Source organism: Cicer arietinum, chromosome 7 (assembly GCF_000331145.2).
Source record: "Cicer arietinum cultivar CDC Frontier isolate Library 1 chromosome 7, Cicar.CDCFrontier_v2.0, whole genome shotgun sequence".
In the NCBI taxonomy this organism is placed as follows: domain Eukaryota; kingdom Viridiplantae; phylum Streptophyta; class Magnoliopsida; order Fabales; family Fabaceae; genus Cicer; species Cicer arietinum.
In genome coordinates, this window is record NC_021166.2 from 27,790,970 (window position 1) to 27,807,935 (window position 16,966).

The 16,966-nt window shown below is 28.9% G+C and overlaps 1 protein-coding gene across 2 annotated transcripts; it reads right to left on the bottom strand.

Annotated features, from left to right (window-relative positions):
- Nucleotides 1-1,929: 1,929 nt before the first annotated feature.
- On the bottom strand, nt 1,930-7,768 carry LOC101502076 (transcription factor bHLH123). 2 transcript variants are annotated; one of them, XM_004509929.4, is made up of 7 exons: nt 7,170-7,768; nt 6,266-6,857; nt 5,699-5,806; nt 5,451-5,516; nt 5,179-5,244; nt 5,040-5,090; nt 1,930-2,964 (listed from the first exon to the last, which is right to left on the bottom strand). In XM_004509929.4, exons 1-7 carry the CDS (start codon nt 7,424-7,426, stop codon nt 2,815-2,817), a joined length of 1,290 nt encoding a protein of 429 aa, XP_004509986.1. In that variant the 5' UTR covers nt 7,427-7,768; the 3' UTR covers nt 1,930-2,814. The 2 variants fall into 2 exon arrangements, with proteins under 2 accessions (XP_004509986.1, XP_004509985.1); XM_004509928.4 differs by having other exon boundaries at nt 6,266-6,860; nt 7,170-7,767.
- Between the last annotated feature and the right edge of the window lie 9,198 nt (nt 7,769-16,966).

Here is a 16,966-nt window from a genome sequence, read left to right on the forward strand (position 1 = left end):
CAAAATCTCTATTATTCAATCTCCACTTATGGTTGGGAGATAACCAACGACAATGACACATGTGGCAAATTTTTTACTAAAACGTAACCATCGTGAGATAGTTTTAATACCGCAACATGGACATGCATATTAACCTTTAGTCTCTTTCTTGTAGGCATCAAATATTTCAATTCCATCATCCCATAACTCTTGCAACTCTTGTACTAAAGGTTGTAGATAAATATCAACGTTATTTCCAAGACGTTTAGGACCCAAAATTAATAGTGATAATATGAAGAATTATTGTTTCATGCATATCCAAGGAGGAAGATTGTAAGGAATCAGAATGACATGCCAAATGCTATGAGTAATACTCATAGTCTTGAAAGGATTGAACCCATTTGAAGCCACTTCTAATCGAACATTATGAGGATCTAACAAAATGTTGGATACCGGGCGTCAAACTTCTTCCAAGCAAGGAAATCAATTGGATGCTTAAGAGAACCATAATTCAATCTACTCTCATGGTGCCATGTAATTAATTCTACAACTTTGAAGGGCATGAACAACCTTTGCAACTTGGTTTCAGTGGAACCTATCGAAGGATTTTTATTGGTATGTTCTTTTGCTTCTCAAAAGTCTCCATTTCATTAGTTTGTACATCTTCATTTGTTGTTTTCCACCTTGACGTACCGCATTTTGGACATACTTCATATTTGATATATCTAGTGGGTGCAACAAAAACGATAAGCAACAGAATAAACTAAGAGATGATATTCGACGAAGAAGTAGGTGCAACAAAAACGATAAGCAACAAAACATTGATATAAAAGACAAGCATCACAAGTTTAAAGAACGCATGCAGTAGAGAAACAAAAATAACGAAAAAAGTGCTACAATAATATAAAAAAATATGACGACGTCAAATCTGAAATGACAATAAGAAGAAATGGCAATGACAATGTCGCAATAATGGTTTAATTACCGAAGAAAGATGACAAATAGAGTAGGAACGAGGGAACATATAGTAAAGATGATGAATGATAATGTGTATGAGAAAAATAATTATTTCTTTAAATATAAAAAATTAAGGATGGTTGTAATGAAAAAACTGGTTTTTAATATAAATTCCTAATCGTCTTGAAGTACATCAAACCATTTTAATTTTTTTGTATTGCTAGAATAAGATGAAGATTATTATCCAAAACCAGACTCAGATACATGCGCACAAATTTTATCTTTTATCTTTATTACTAAAATGCCACTTTGTTTATGATGTAAGCCAGATGTTTATGTTTGCTTTGCGGGAGAAATTGTTTAATTAGATTTTCTCAAATGATCTTTAGAGTTACTCGTATTTATAGGTGTGATGATAAGCTTACTGCTTAAAGTCTTTCTCATAATTGTGGCTTTTTACTCCTAGATTTGTTTTTACAAATTCTTAAAGGGTTTCTTTTTTAAAATAAATATTTTATTTTGTTAGAAATGAGTGGTATATTAATAATTTATTTTTCATTTTTACTGAATTTACATACAAATAGAGTAAATATCATTTGGATTCCGGCAAGCCACTCCGTATTATGATTTGTACATTGAATGATTATATTAAATCTTTATTAAGTTATTTTATAAATAATAATCTCCCACTCAACGATCATATGATACTAGATAATTAACTAAACAAATTTATTATTCATAGAAAACAAAAGGTTAACCTCAAGATTATTTTAATGTGTGGGGGAAAAGAAATTGTTGATGAACCATAATTGTTAAAAAAAAAAAGGAATAATTACGTATGCACAACGTCATTCAAAAGAAGGACCATTTTCAGAGCTTCAAGGATAAAACCATTTATGGGCTTTCTCTTCTTTTTACATGTGCTTCCAATAGAAGCCCTTCTATGTGACCATTCGTTACAAAGCACAAAAGCATGTGTGCAAGCATCTTCAATATACATATACATATACACATATATATTAATGATTAATTTTCTTGGTATGCATAAATTTTTTAAAGTTACACTATATTTTGAAACAAAAACTGAAAGGGAAAGTGTGGGCCATCTTCTGACTTCCACTCATATATTCCAAATAAATAAACAATTGAAAAGTGAGTTTTCCAATCAAATAACATATCCCCACACTCACTCACATTTCTAATTCTATATTTCAATGATTCCTCCAAATTTGATTTCTTTAACTTCAACTAAAGGTACTTCCACCTCTATTCACAATACTTCATTCTCACAATATAAATAAAATTGACTCAAAAATTTAAATGTACATATGATTCAAAATTTAAATCATATTCATTTACTTTTTTTTTAATTCATTTTTAGTTCTGCTCATATTACGAGATAGAAGAAATATTTAATAACAAAAAGAAATTAATAAAGCACTTTATCTTATGTTAAAATAATTTCCCATCTATTTTAGAATTAGAAACTTCCCTATATTCAGCAACTTTGTCATTCTTATAATCCCACTTTTGTAAGCATATAATCCTTCAATTATTACAACAACTTAATTAATGTGCTCCACAATGATCCCCAAAATTGGCCAAAATCCCTGCATCATTCTCTATGTACTTGACTTCAATTGGCTCTCTATGACCTTTCTTTCAAAGGGTCATACCCTTTTCTCCCTCTTTAAACACATTTTATAATCTCTTTTTGCAGAGGTAACAAACTTTACATATTTATGTGGCCTTGTTGTGTGTTGTCTCTTTTCTTTCATATGATGATTACCAACTTGGCCATGTTTTGTGATAAGACATGTCCTAGTTGCCAAGTATTGGTTCCGTGCCACTTTTTTTTTTCTTCAAAACTTTTATTAATTATCTGAAAGTTCCACCAAATGTTGGTGTCCAATATTCAACAGTTGGTTCATGAGTCATTGGAAATGTACTAGAAACTGGTACCAAGCATAGCCCTCTGCTTCTAAGATCCTGTTTTGGACCCTCTGTTTCCTTAGATTTACCAGAATTCTGCAATTAGCAAAAGGCCAAAACAGGACATTATAAATATAATTTTCTTATTTTTTATGATTTACGAAGATTGTCTCTCTATTTTAAAAGTCGACAATTTTAATTTCTTCATGTGAATTTTTAACTAAAAAATAACGACGTGATATAACTTAAATAACGTGTCATGATACGATAATGTAGAATAATTAAGATATATAAAATCAGAATAAAATATCATAAAAACTTAACTTACAACTTTATAAAATTTTTATATTTATAATTTAATTAATGACATATAAATATTAATGCATCTAGATTATTTTATATCATAAAATTTTATTTTATATTATTTAAAATACGTTAAGTTGTTATTTTTTTAGTTTGAAAATCTGAAAGAAACTAATACTGTCGACTTTTAAAATAGATAAACTAATTTTGTGAATTCATAGGAATAAAGAGATCAAAACTGCAATACATTTACTTTTTGACTGACTGCTCTAAAACAATTAAATATATGTTAAACATTTTAATTTAGTGAAAAATATGCATAGTATGAATTTAATTTAGTGTAAAATATTTTATACTATCGGTATATTACAAACACTCATATTTATTATTTTAAAAATTATTATTATATAAGTTAAACATTTTAAAAAGTCAAATAGTTATAATTTATTATCAATATAAAAATTTCTTTACATGAACAATTTACATAAATTAAATCTTCATAAAATTCTCTCAAATTTCAAAACATTAGTCATTTAAGGTAAAAGTACATAGAATAAACAAACACTTCTAATTTTTTTACTAAATATTATAAACACTATTCGGAATTACAAATAGGATAATTATTAATTAAGGATATATTTAAAAAATATGACATTATTTTGGATATGTAAAACACCCGATGTTTAAAAATTAGGGAGTAGTTGTCATAAAAAATATGAGGGAGTAGTCCATCAAGGTTTCAAATTTTCCACCACATCATGGGATACCATTCGAGAAGTGGCAAATTTGATTTTCTCTAATAGTATTAGAGAGAGATAAATGTAATTTTTTTTAGAAGTGTTTAATAAATTATATCGTCTTTCTTAATTTGGAGTGGCACATCAACCCATATCTCCAAATTTCTTAAAACAAAGAAACATTATCAACTAAATCATGTGATACGGCTGCAATATTGTGGTAGCAGTATTTGCAATTGGATCGAATTGCAACTACAATGTATTTGATAATTAAAAAGCATCATATTAACTATATTTTAGTGGGTGCTACAGCCGCATCGGACCACATAAGAACGCATCATATTACAACAATTATTTAGTTTTACACAAATTATTTTTGTATCTTTTTTATTTATTTTATGTTGTAGGTTTAGATGATATTTTAATGGCTTGCAAATAAATGGAAGTGATGCATAATTGATAATGAGATTTGAAAAATCAAATCAGAGATATTTTTTATAACCACATTCGCAACCATAACTACAGTTCAAACCAATCATTATCATGTTAAAAAAACAGTTCACAATTGCAATATAAACTACCACATCAATTTCTTTTTTTAAATTTCTTGGACTGCAACACAATTGCAATTGAAATTGCATTTAGAGCCGTTGGTTACACATTCTCTAGTAAAAACTGACTTTTTTTTTTAAATTAATAATTTTTGTAAATATTTATTTGTTTGTTGCAATTTTTAAAAAATGATAAACTGAAAACTGCTCTAAATGAGAATTTATATTTAATAGCTTCTAAAAAAATAATTTTTCATAAGTCATATTTTTTGTTGTTGTTTTAAAATGGTATTTTCATCACTACAGATAAGCACAAAATAATTTATATATTTTTAAAAAAAATCTAAATAATAATCTATGTCAGTATTTTTTTTTTAATTTGTAACAACTTTTTAGAACAAAAAAAATTCCGTAAGAAATAAGTCTTAATTGTAATTCTATTCAATAATAAAAATAGCGACGCAACCGTGACCACCACTATAATTTAAAATCTCAGGTATTATTATTATTCTGCTGCCTTTTTTAAAAAAGTGGATGTGGATCATAAAATACTATGTATAGCAGTATATACGTACACTACCTGTTGATGCTGTATAGGAGCTCCACTTTTCATATATGGGGTGCTTAAAACCTGTATAATTTAAAAGTAAAAATTAGTGAGATGAAAATTTTGCTAATGTCTAAAGTTTATGAATATAATAATGGGAAATTGGACTTACAGTCACTTGTTCATGGAGGAATTTGATATATTCAATTGCTTCAGAGAGCACTGAGGCTGTATCAGTCTGACTCAACGTACCAAACAAATTTTAAAACAAAAATCAACAAACAACATTAGTAATATATCATATCATAAATAAATACTTCAAAAAATTATATAAAATTTAAATAAAAATTGTATAAAAAATTAATATATTTAATTAAAAATTAAGATTAAGTATATCAATTTTTTATATTTTATTTTAGAATAATGTATGAGATCCTCACTCACCTTTCCGAAAGGTGAAACCAATTGTTGGAGTGCAGTGATTCTGTCCCCCATCTTCTCTTTTCTCACCTAAGAACAAGAGATTAAGTACAAGTTCATATCCATTTTAATTTATGGACACAAAAATAATATAAATATATAAATCTAAAGTACATAAATTAAAAGTATAAAGATATATAGAATTAAAGATAAAAAGATTAAAGAAAGCTAGCTTCCCCTTGTTGTTAAAAGGTTAGTTGCACTTATTGTACCTTAAAAGCTGGCAAAGGTGATGGGGTTTCATTTTTAGGCCTTTTGGGTGCAGGCTCACTACCACTTTTCTTCGCCACACTACTTGAGTCTCTACCTTCAGATATATTCTGCAAAACCATCGTACATATATCAAAATTAAAGTTTTAACCCATGAATTAAACACCCCTTTATTTTAACTCGATATCAAAATATTACATTTACAGAGTTAAATAAATTTTTAATTCTCATATATGAATAGTTTTTATTATTAAAAGCAAAAATCTATATACTTGCCGAACAAAAAATATATATACTCTTTTGTCGAATGAAATATAAATAAAAGAAATATAATTTATGATTGATTATATTTCATACAAAAAAAAAATAGACTCATTTTACGTGTAATTCATTCTAGAGAAAAGAAAATCATCCGGATTCATACAACATCCAAAATCGAACAATTTCTCAAAAAAATGGTGTAGTAGATTTGAGGTTTAAACATAAAAATTAGGTATGAATATATGTATAAAGACATTTATATTTTCAACTATATAAATTTATGCAAAAATGTTGTTTAATTATGATACCTTTGGTTGGGGTGTACCAAAAATCGGTGTGGCAAATGGAGGCAAGAAGCTAGATGGAGCATCCTTAATAGTACCCTCTGAAGCATTCCAAAAGGGAGCATTATTTGTGAAATGCAATTGGTTATTTTGTGGTTGTTGTTTTTGATGAGTTACTTTAGACCAAGAAGGCATTAACTCATTTGTAGTCAAACCATAGCTTGTTGAGTATGGAAAATTCATAGCTTGTTGTTGTTGAATTTGATTTGTTTCATTTCCTAAAAGTCCTTGTAACATTGAAGAGTTACCATATATAGTTGAAGAATCAATTTGAAAAGTAGTACTACTACAAGCTGATAAACCTTGGCTTATCATGTTACTTTCTTCAGAACTATATTGAGGACTAAACTGTGTTTGATCTAATGAAAAACCTCTATTCACTTGCTTGAATTCATTGTTAGAAGATTCTGTTGAAAACAACTTTTCTTGTTTCCAATTAACTTGATGTGACAATCCAACTCTAACTCCTTCATTTTCTTGTTGAAAATTTGTGTTTGATGAGTTTAAATTTTCTTGTAGCATGGACCTGAAACTTCCCTCTGAAGATTTTTCACCTCTTCTTTATCATCAGAATCAAACAAAAAAAAGCATAAAAGTAGTTAGTTACTACTTTTTTTCTCATAAATTATTATTCTCTTTTGCTATGAAAGAAATCGAAAGATTCAACTTTACTCTTGGGTTGATTTGGTGGTTAGAGTAAGGGTGTTGGAGAGTTGACTCATAAAGAGTTAGCGAGTTTTATTTTCACTTTCAATAAAATACTAACCATATTAAATATACTAATTACTAACATTATTAGTTGCAAAATAATAAATAAAAATAATTTTGGTCATGTATGTGTCTTTGTCTTGACAAAGAAGAAACTTACAATAAAGATGCTTGATTCCAATCAATGGTTTGAGATGAAAGTCCCAAATCCATCATATGCAAGTTGGAGTCATTGTTGGAATTTGAAGAATCTGAAGGTTGAAGTTTAAGGGTATCATGGAAAACCACAGAGGAACTACCTGAAGCAGACATAGTATCATGATGTTGTTGTTGTTGTTGTTGCCAACTTTCAAACCTCATGTTTCTAGCTGGAGTCTCCCACCAATTTCCACTTCCTTGAAATTGTTCTTCTGCCATAGTTGTGATTATCAAATTTTTTATGTTGTTGGTGTTAATGTTGTTTGTTTGGTTCAGGCTTCACTATACAATATGAATTTTTTATATTCTGTTTCTTGTTGTGTAGTTTTTGTGTTTGTTTTGTGTGAAAGAGATAATACTAACAGAAATGAATGAATGGAGAAAAGGTTCAAAAGTTGTGAGTATTTATATTGGGAGGTGAAGATAAAATAAGATGATATGTTTTGAGGGAGAAATATTGAAACAGCAACAGAAGTAAGAGGAAAGGAATATGGTTGACGCATTTGACAATTCAGGAGGTGTTGATTAGACAGTGGAATTAAAGGTCATTTTGAAATGGAATTTGGTTCATTCCTTAGCTTATTTTAATATTAGTTTTTAGAATTTCTTGATGCTTCATTAATAGTTTAAAGGAAAAACGGTTATTCATCATTCCAACAATAATTGTGACATTAAGTCATTTCAAACAAATTAAAAAGAACTCAACAACTTATACATCATTTTTCTTGTTACTTTTTATTAATTATGAATGTAGTCTAATCATCTATAATGCAAAATAGTTAATAATAATTTAAAAGTGATATTTATAATAATAATTGAAAAATTAAACTTATTTTTAAAATTAAAGCGATGTTTTTTTTTTTTATTTTAGATGAAATTATAAAAAAAATTACATATAAATGTAAGGTTTAAATTCGAATTTGATCCTAAGGTATATATTTTATCGATATTTTATCAATTAAATTAGAACATATAGATAAAGTGACGAATATCAATTAAATTAGAACATATGGATAAAGTGACATGTTGTTTTCTTTTAAATTTGACCCTAAGGAAGTATTAAGTAAAAGATGATATTATATTTAAGGAACTAAAATTAAGCAAATTATTATGTCATTTTAAATCCTATCTAAATTATTTAATGCAAAAAATTATCCTACTTCGAAAGAGTTTTACCATAATAAAAACCTCATGAAAATTAAAATGTAATCTTTAATTTCCATTAAATATAAGCTATATAGTTAATTATTATAAGACAGATTATGCTATTTTATATTCAAAAAAGATATTTATAAGTAACAATTTATAAGAATCTTTTATGAAAAAGTATAATAATCCAAGAAAACTATCACGTCCAAACACGCTTTTATTCCTAATATACGACTTTTTTCTATACTCGTGCTATAAAATTAACTTTTATAAAAAAAGTTGTGACAAGTAGATAATTATTATTTTATTATTAAACATAAATTCTGCAACGTATAGAAATATCAAAGATAAAATAATATTATTAATATATATGGTAAATTTTCAATTCAGATAGGAGTCATAAGGTGGTTTAGGGCAGATTACATGTTAAACTATTTTTTATAATAAAATTAACAATTAATTATTAACATTAACTATTTAAAAAAAAAAGAAATATTCAACTTAAATTCGTGTTTGAAAATTATTCAAAACTCTAATGAATAACAAACACATACATTCTCTAAGTACTTAGACTCTTCATATTCCACTTCCTACTTCCGTTCAAAGAAACCAAAGGTTGTAGGGGTCTCAATAAACATGAATTTTTCGTGTGAGAAGTGCTTACCACTCCATCAAATCTTGGGAAGAAGCGACTTCGTCACAAATCTCTTCTATTTTGGTGGAAGCACTGATTTGGAATAAATTGTGAAACATGTTTCGAGACATGTGTTAGCCTAATATGGAAGATCCTCCATAATGGTACTACTCTAAAGAACCTCATTAAAAGGAGTGTTTTCATTGATATATTAAATCCTAGATGCAATTTGCAATGTTAAATGTGCATGAATAATTGTTATTTTGATGCATTTGTGTGTGTTTTTGTGTGCTTAATTGGTTAGCTAGTATAGAATATGTCTCTATATGTTCAATTCTTCAACAACAAAATCATAAATGTCAACACACTTTCTAAAAGTTTGTTGAAGCATTATACAATTGACCTATGTCGTAATATAAGCAACCAAGTGTCATAAATAAATCAACTATTTTGTGAATTAAGGTGTCCACTTTACGTAGACATCCAAAATATTAGAGTCGAACATATTGATAATTTTCAAATTGTAAGATCTCTGATTTGTGAGCATAAACTATATTGTTCTCTTAAATAATTCTTATGGTTGTCTTTGTCAACACTCAAACATGAATTGCTCAAGTATATGCCAAATGATCTTATTATATAAGTTATTTATGAATGCTTATAAATAATATCATTCATAAGACTCTACACAACTAAAACATACAAGAATACTTAAGTTTATGAATTTCCATATTTTTGAATTGGCAAAAATTGAGACTAAAATAGTCTCCCTTTAGTGATTGAGGTATCCTATAGTATAATGACTCTTACGTCAAATATATTAACAACTTTATTGATATAGCTCTTTTATAATAACCCAAGGATACAATGAGAATATCTTTAAGTACCACAATTCCTAATACAAAAGAGACGGTCGCAAGATCTTTTATCGCTAAACTTCTGTTAGAGATATCTCGGTTTTGTGCAACAATTATATATATTGTTATATAAATATAGCAAATCCCACAAATTATACTATAAATATAAACTTACTCCCACTGATCTTATAATATCCACAATTCTTTGCAATAATAATCTAAAACCCAAATGAGATAATTACCTTATCGAACTTTGTGGTATCGTTAATGAGACTCATTTGTTAAGTTATGCATAGATTACAACAATTTGTATATCATTTACTTTGTGTCTATTGACATATAGTAAGCCAAAGGAAGATCAAAATGACCAAAATCTTAATCCATTGAGACTAATGAACTTAATGGATGAACTACATTGACTTACAAAAAAAAGGATTAGAATAAGTTGAGTGAAGATCAAAATGACCAAATTCTTAATCCATTGAGACTAATGCACTTATTGGATAAACTACAATGGATAACAATTAAAATGAATTAGAATAAGTCAATGGAAGACCAAAATGATTAAAATCTTAATCCATTGAGACTAATGTACTTATTGGATGAACTGCGTTGGCTAAGAACAATAATAGATTAGAATAAGTTGAAGGAAGACCAAAATACCCAAATTCTTAATCAATTTGAACAAATGCACTAATTGGACAAACTACATTGGCTAAGAACAAAAATGAATTAGAATAAGCCGAGGAAAAATAAAAACGACCTAATTCTTAATTCATTGAGAGTAATGCACTTATTGGTTGAACTACATTGGCTAAGAACCATAATGGATTAAAATAAGCCAAGGAAAGACCAAAAGGATCGAAATCTTAATCTATTAAGACTAATGCACTTATTTGATAAACTACATTGGCTTACAATGAAAATGTATTAGAATAATGTGAGTGAAGATCAAAATGACTAAAATTTGAGTCCATTGAGACTAATGCACTTTTTGGAGGAACTACATTGACTACGAACCAAAATGGATTAGAATAAGATGAGTGAAGACCAAAACAACCAAAATCTAAATTAATAAGACTATTGCGTTTATTTGTTGAACTACATTGCCTAAGAACAAAAATGGATTAAAATAAGGCGAGTGAAGACCTAAGTGACAAAAATCTTAATCTGTTGACACTAATGCACTTATTCGATGAATTACATTGGCTAAGAACCAAAACGAATTAGAATAAGCCGTCTAAAGACTAAAATGATCAAAATCTTGATGTTTGAGACTAATGCACTTATTAGATAAATTTCATTGGTTAAGAAACAAAACGGAATAAAATAAGTAGAGTAATGACTAAAATGACCAAAATCTTAATCCATTGAGACTATATAATTTGAATTGTGTTATGTTTGAATTGGATGAAAATGACTTTAAAAAGGTGAAAATTGATTTTCTATAAATGAATCAACATTTTGAGTGTACAATCAACACATTTTGATACACTTTGTTATAGCTTGTACTTTGTGGTTTTCAATTTTTTTGTCTAATAGTTACTTTTTACTATGTTTACCATCTTTATGTCATAATTAGGCTTTAGTTATTATCTTAAGTAATTTTTGTTTTTACTAACCTCTTTGACACTTTCTCTTTCTGCAAACCATAACTTGGGATTTATGATGTGTTGGAAAGCTAAGAAGCAAAGCTACAATTTCTATGTTGGACACAAAGCTTGGTTCAGACATCTTGATAATCAAAATGATTTATTGCTGAAGTTGATGATTTGATTTTGAACTTTGGATCACTTTGTCATTTGATTAGTTACTATTGAACTGCTAAACTCATTAGAGCCAACTTTGGTACGGATTTCGCACTAAGCTCTTTTGGTTAATTTAGGTTATTATAAATAATTATATGAGAGTCTTTTGAGGCGCATTTTGTCATATTTTGCAAATCCTAAAATTCGGTTTGTGCTATCATCCTCCATGGAAGGCTAAAACTTTTTATCAATACATTGGTTAAGGATACTCTCTTAGACTCTTGAGATTCAATTTTTAATGCAACTTCATTTTATGTTTTATTTTATTTTTTTTGTCAATTCCTCATCTTTGCATGTCCTTTATGTATGAATTCGATTTATGTTATGATGCTTAAATCGTACCAATTTCTATTTATATCTTTGATTGAGATTAATTGAAATACATTGAACGCTTGTTTTGGTATGAATCGAATAGAAATTGATAGAATCTGTAACACTTAGTTATGAGTTTTGTTGCATTTTGTTATGACATTAATCATGTATTTTTTAGGTTATTTCACTACTATGATTAATCGAACGTTATGATGTTTAATCAGTCAGAATTTAAGTAAAATTAAATGACACTTGTTTGTTTAGTTTTATGACCAAATAAGAATAGAAACATATAATGGATGTTTATTTATAACCTGTGATAGAGTTCCGACAAAGAACTATTTAAACTAATGGATTGATTGTTTCGATTAATTGATAATTCTCTATAACTACTCAATTTATTTTCAATTAAAAACCCCTTTCTTTATTTATTTCGTTACAAATTCTTTATTTTGGCTATTGTTATATTTGATATCTTTGTGAGACGACTAATATTTAACTTATTTGTTTATTACATTACTTATTTCTTAACTTATTATGATTGTGTACAATCATATATCATTGTAAGATTAATCGACTTATGAATATCTCTGGATAGAGATTAGTTGATTCACATAGTGCATTAATCGAATCATGCAGTCTTTGCACCCCTTAATGGATTCCTGTGACACCAGAATTGATTCACACTTCATTTTTTGAGTACTTTAACTTAGAAAGTCATCTAATTATGTATTTTTAACTTATATAATTGTATCATAATTTGACCTAAGTGTTTTCCCAATATATGCATGTAATTGTTCATGATGAAATGATACAGTTAGCTTGCATATGATTGATTATTCATTTGACTATTTTCAGGTTATGCATACCCTTCAATTGATGAACCACGAGTAATATTATACTCATGAATATGTGTATCTTTATATCTAAGAGTTGATAAGTAACTGAAAGATGTTTTCCTTCCTAAACCTTATATGTTTTCCCCTTAAATCATATATAACCACACCATAAACTCACGTGAACTCATAGTTGAATGTAGGAATAATTAAAAATTAATTGTTGATGGTAATATCTTTTATCATATAAAGCACACAATTTCATATTATTCTTGCTATATATTATTAGGGACTAATTACGGGATTTCTGACTCAAAATTCAAAATTCCTTTATTTAGATTACTTTTTTATTTTTTATATCTTCAAAAAAATCCAAAAAATATCATATCATTTTTATTTATTTTTTTAGATATTTTGTGTTGTTTATAATTTTTTTTATATAGGTTTTTTCAATTTTGCAGTCATTTTAGCTTACTAGCACTTATGATGCATGACTAGGTCTAACTCTAGCATTCAACAATTTTTTGATCCTAAAATAGAAAAAACTATTCATAAGCTTAATAAGGCTAGCACTAGTAATCATATAAATGATATTGATAGTGATTGTGATATCATTTTCAGTCACATATTATTTGATTCTGATTTTGATTTCTTTGTGGACAATATGGTTGCAACAATTCTTAGAGAGCTTGTTGCACCTGATATTACTTATAATGCTTTATGTATCGAATATCCTGATGCCGATGTACCATTTGAACTTAAATTTGGATTAGTTCAATTGCTACCCAAGTTTAATGGCCTTGCAGGTGATTATCCTCACAAACATCTAAAGGAGTTCCACATTGTACGCAACACCATGAAACTACAAGGAGTTCCAAAAGAACACATCAAACTGAGGTCACTCTCATTTTCTCTACAAGATGTTGCCAAAGACTGGTTCTACTACCTTCAACTAGAATATGTCACAAGCTAGAATGATCTAAAAAAAATTGTTTCTTGCATTGATTAGAAAAGAAATTTGTGGCATCAAGCAGTTTGATAAAGAATTCTTGCACGAATACTGGGAAATATTCAAGAAGCTATGTGCAACTTGTCTTCACCATTAGATTTCTGAACAACTACTTGTCTAAGATTTTAATGAAGGCTTTCTACCTATAGACCAAAACATTGTGGATGCTGCCAGTGGAGGTGCATTTATGGACATGACCCTAGAAGTAAAAAGAAGTCTTATTGAAAACATGTCCATTAATTCTCAACAATTTACTACCAAAAGCAATTCAGTGGTACTAAAGAAAGATGTCAACGAGATACGTGTCGTTGATCATTACAAAGGAGCACACTTGTAGGAACTCATTGAATTGTGAAGAAATTGGCAGCAAGCAAAACTCGAACATCAAGAGTTTGTAGAATTTGTACGCTCGTAGAGCACCCTACATATTCATGTCCTAAATTGCAAGAGGAAGATGTAAGAGATGAAGACACCTCTCAATCCTAAGTAGAAAACATATTCAACAATGATTTGTCCTCTAACAGGTACTACCATAGTTGGAGAAATCATCAAAATTTGAGATGGAGAAATGCATCTTCATAGCAACAACAACTTGGGAAGTAGTCAACCTAATAGAAGAACAACAAACAAGCTTCCAGTTTTGAATTGGAAGATTTAGTTAAACAAATGACATTCCAGAATCTAAAATTCTAGCAAAGAACATATGTAGTTAGCAACGTCCATAAACCATATACAAATTTAAGGTTCTAACATATTTCTTACTCAACCTGTCACAAACCTAAATGTCAGTGCAATCATTCTTTAGATCCGACAAGGTTTTTGACTCTCCAAAATCTCCAGAAATTATTGTCCCCGCTTTAGGTGGCAAAAAATATTAATAAATCGAATTATACCTTTATTCATGCCACAAAAGAGGATGATGAAACACATTCGATACAACTACCCTTCCCTCAAAGAGTTATAAGAACAAAGAAGATGGATTAGGCAAATAAGAAAAATAGATCATATATGTGTTCGGGAAAGTAGAAGTGAATATTCCTCTACTTGACACAATCAAGCAAATTCCCATATATGCCAAGTTCCTCAAGGAGTTGTGTACACACAAAAGGGGGCTAAAGAGGAATGAGATGAAGGTGCGCAAACACGAGAAGGGTGGTTGAGTTGTATTAGTCTAATTTCAATTTCTTTTCTTGATTCCTATTCAGATTTGGTGACTTAAACAACATTACTAATTAGAAGCAGTAGTAAGACAGATAACACAAATGTAAATATAACACACAAGATTTTATCCTGGTTCACCACCAACTTGGTAGCTACGTCTAGTCCCTTCATACTGAAGGATTTATCCAATAATTCAGAGCCTTGAATTTCACAGTACCTGACCCTACAAGTCATTCTTCTCAAAACAGCCAGTACCTATAGACTTTTTAAGGCAAACCACACCTTGGACCTACAAGTCAAGTCTTATCTACACAACTTGAAGCCTATAGATTATTTGAGGCAAACTAAAGCCACTACTGGGCTCAGTTACAAAGGGGTGACATTTTTTCTATTTTGCTTTTTCTAAGCAAATTTGTTACAATGATTACACACTTACAATGGAGTACTAACCACTAAATAATATAAAGTTGAAATAGTGATTTTCTAGGACTTGAAAACTAAAACTCTGAATACTTTGAGAAAAATTCAGCCTTGATCCACTATTTATTTATGAAATTAGAGTTCATGAATTTATTGCTGAGTTTTTGAATCGTATATCAAATTCACCTTGGTCAACAGAGATTTTTGTCAAATATAATTCTGATTGATACGATCTTGATAATTTGATTGTTTAACAATTTTTTATTTCCCAATCTGATCTCAGCAATTGTTCTAGAAAGATATTGTGAGAATTTGTTCAGATTACATTTGCAAATTGATACACTTGAGTTTTACTTCATATGCTTGATTGGATTTGGGCGGCAAAAAATATGGGCGAGTTCTTGGACCTTTAGAAGTAAGGTTACAGCTAAGTCCAATTCAATATGTCTTTCAATCTATTAGAGCCTTTGACCTTCCATGAGAGTTGTTGTCTATTCTCCATCAGAGTCATTGACTTTTGTTGTTTAGAGTAATTATCTTGATTATTGGAATCAGATGTTGTGATGCTTAAACAACTTGAGTTACAGGTAGATGCAAAGCTGCGTGACGTAGAATTAGTGGCATGGGAAACTTAACCTTTATTGCATTATCAGAGTCAGTGCCATTTCAAAGCGTGTTACGTATCAAAGGCAACACTGTGGAACGTGTTGCATTTATTAGCGCCAGTGGAGCATGAGCTTGAGAGGCACGCTTGAAAATAGTAGTCTTCAGAGTCTAATTCAAAAATAATGTTCATTAGAGGCATGCTAAAGTTACTATTTAGAGAAGCATGCTACAATTACTGTTCATCAGAGACACGCTTAAGTTATTGTTCATCAGAAACATATTACAGTTACTATTCATCAGAAGTATGCTACAATTACTATTCATCAAAGTAAAGGGAACTCCAAAAACACATTGAATCTTTAGAGGCACAAAATTCTTCAGAGGCATGCTGATTTACCAGAAACATCTTGACAACCAACAAGTGCATTTTTCTAATTTTGAGGATTTTGTTGATTGATTTAATTTCATTTTCTCTTGTCTTTTTACTTGCTCTAGTGGTATCCTATGATTTTCTTACTCTAATTGTTGCACACTTAATGTAGCCATCATTGCAATAAATTTTTCTCACAAAATACCTTTGTAAATATCAAATAGAGAAATTGTTCATGGAATCTACTTGGTTCCAAAAATCTTCCCCTTTTTGATGGTGAGAAAACAATAGCTTTGATAACAATTTTTTTAAACTAAAGTAAACTAAAACAACAAACAGTCATGCAAAAATACAATCATGCAAATAAACAAATAAACATGGCTCCCCTTATCATTGAGCAGTTATACATAACCTCTTTCTCCCTATATGCATATCTTTTCTTCCCCAAACATGTAAAAAAATACTATTTAAACTATTCTCAAATATTCAATTTAAAATTTTGTCAAATCTTTTTCTCCCCCTTTGTTATCAAACAAAAAGAATAGAAATTCGAATGGCATTTGACTATTTAGTTAACACCATTAATAGATCAGAGTT

Excerpts from the sequence above, each read along its gene's own strand:
- LOC101502076 (XM_004509928.4), bottom strand. The coding sequence starts at position 7,426 with ATGGCAGAAGAACAATTTCAAGGAAGTGGAAATTGGTGGGAGACTCCA. Across the intron at positions 5,807-6,265 it reads TTGGTACACCCCAACCAAAG|AATATATCTGAAGGTAGAGA; the intron begins GTATCATAATTA and ends ATGGTTTTGCAG. Across the intron at positions 2,965-5,039 it reads CTCCTATACAGCATCAACAG|AATTCTGGTAAATCTAAGGA; the intron begins GTAGTGTACGTA and ends TGCTAATTGCAG.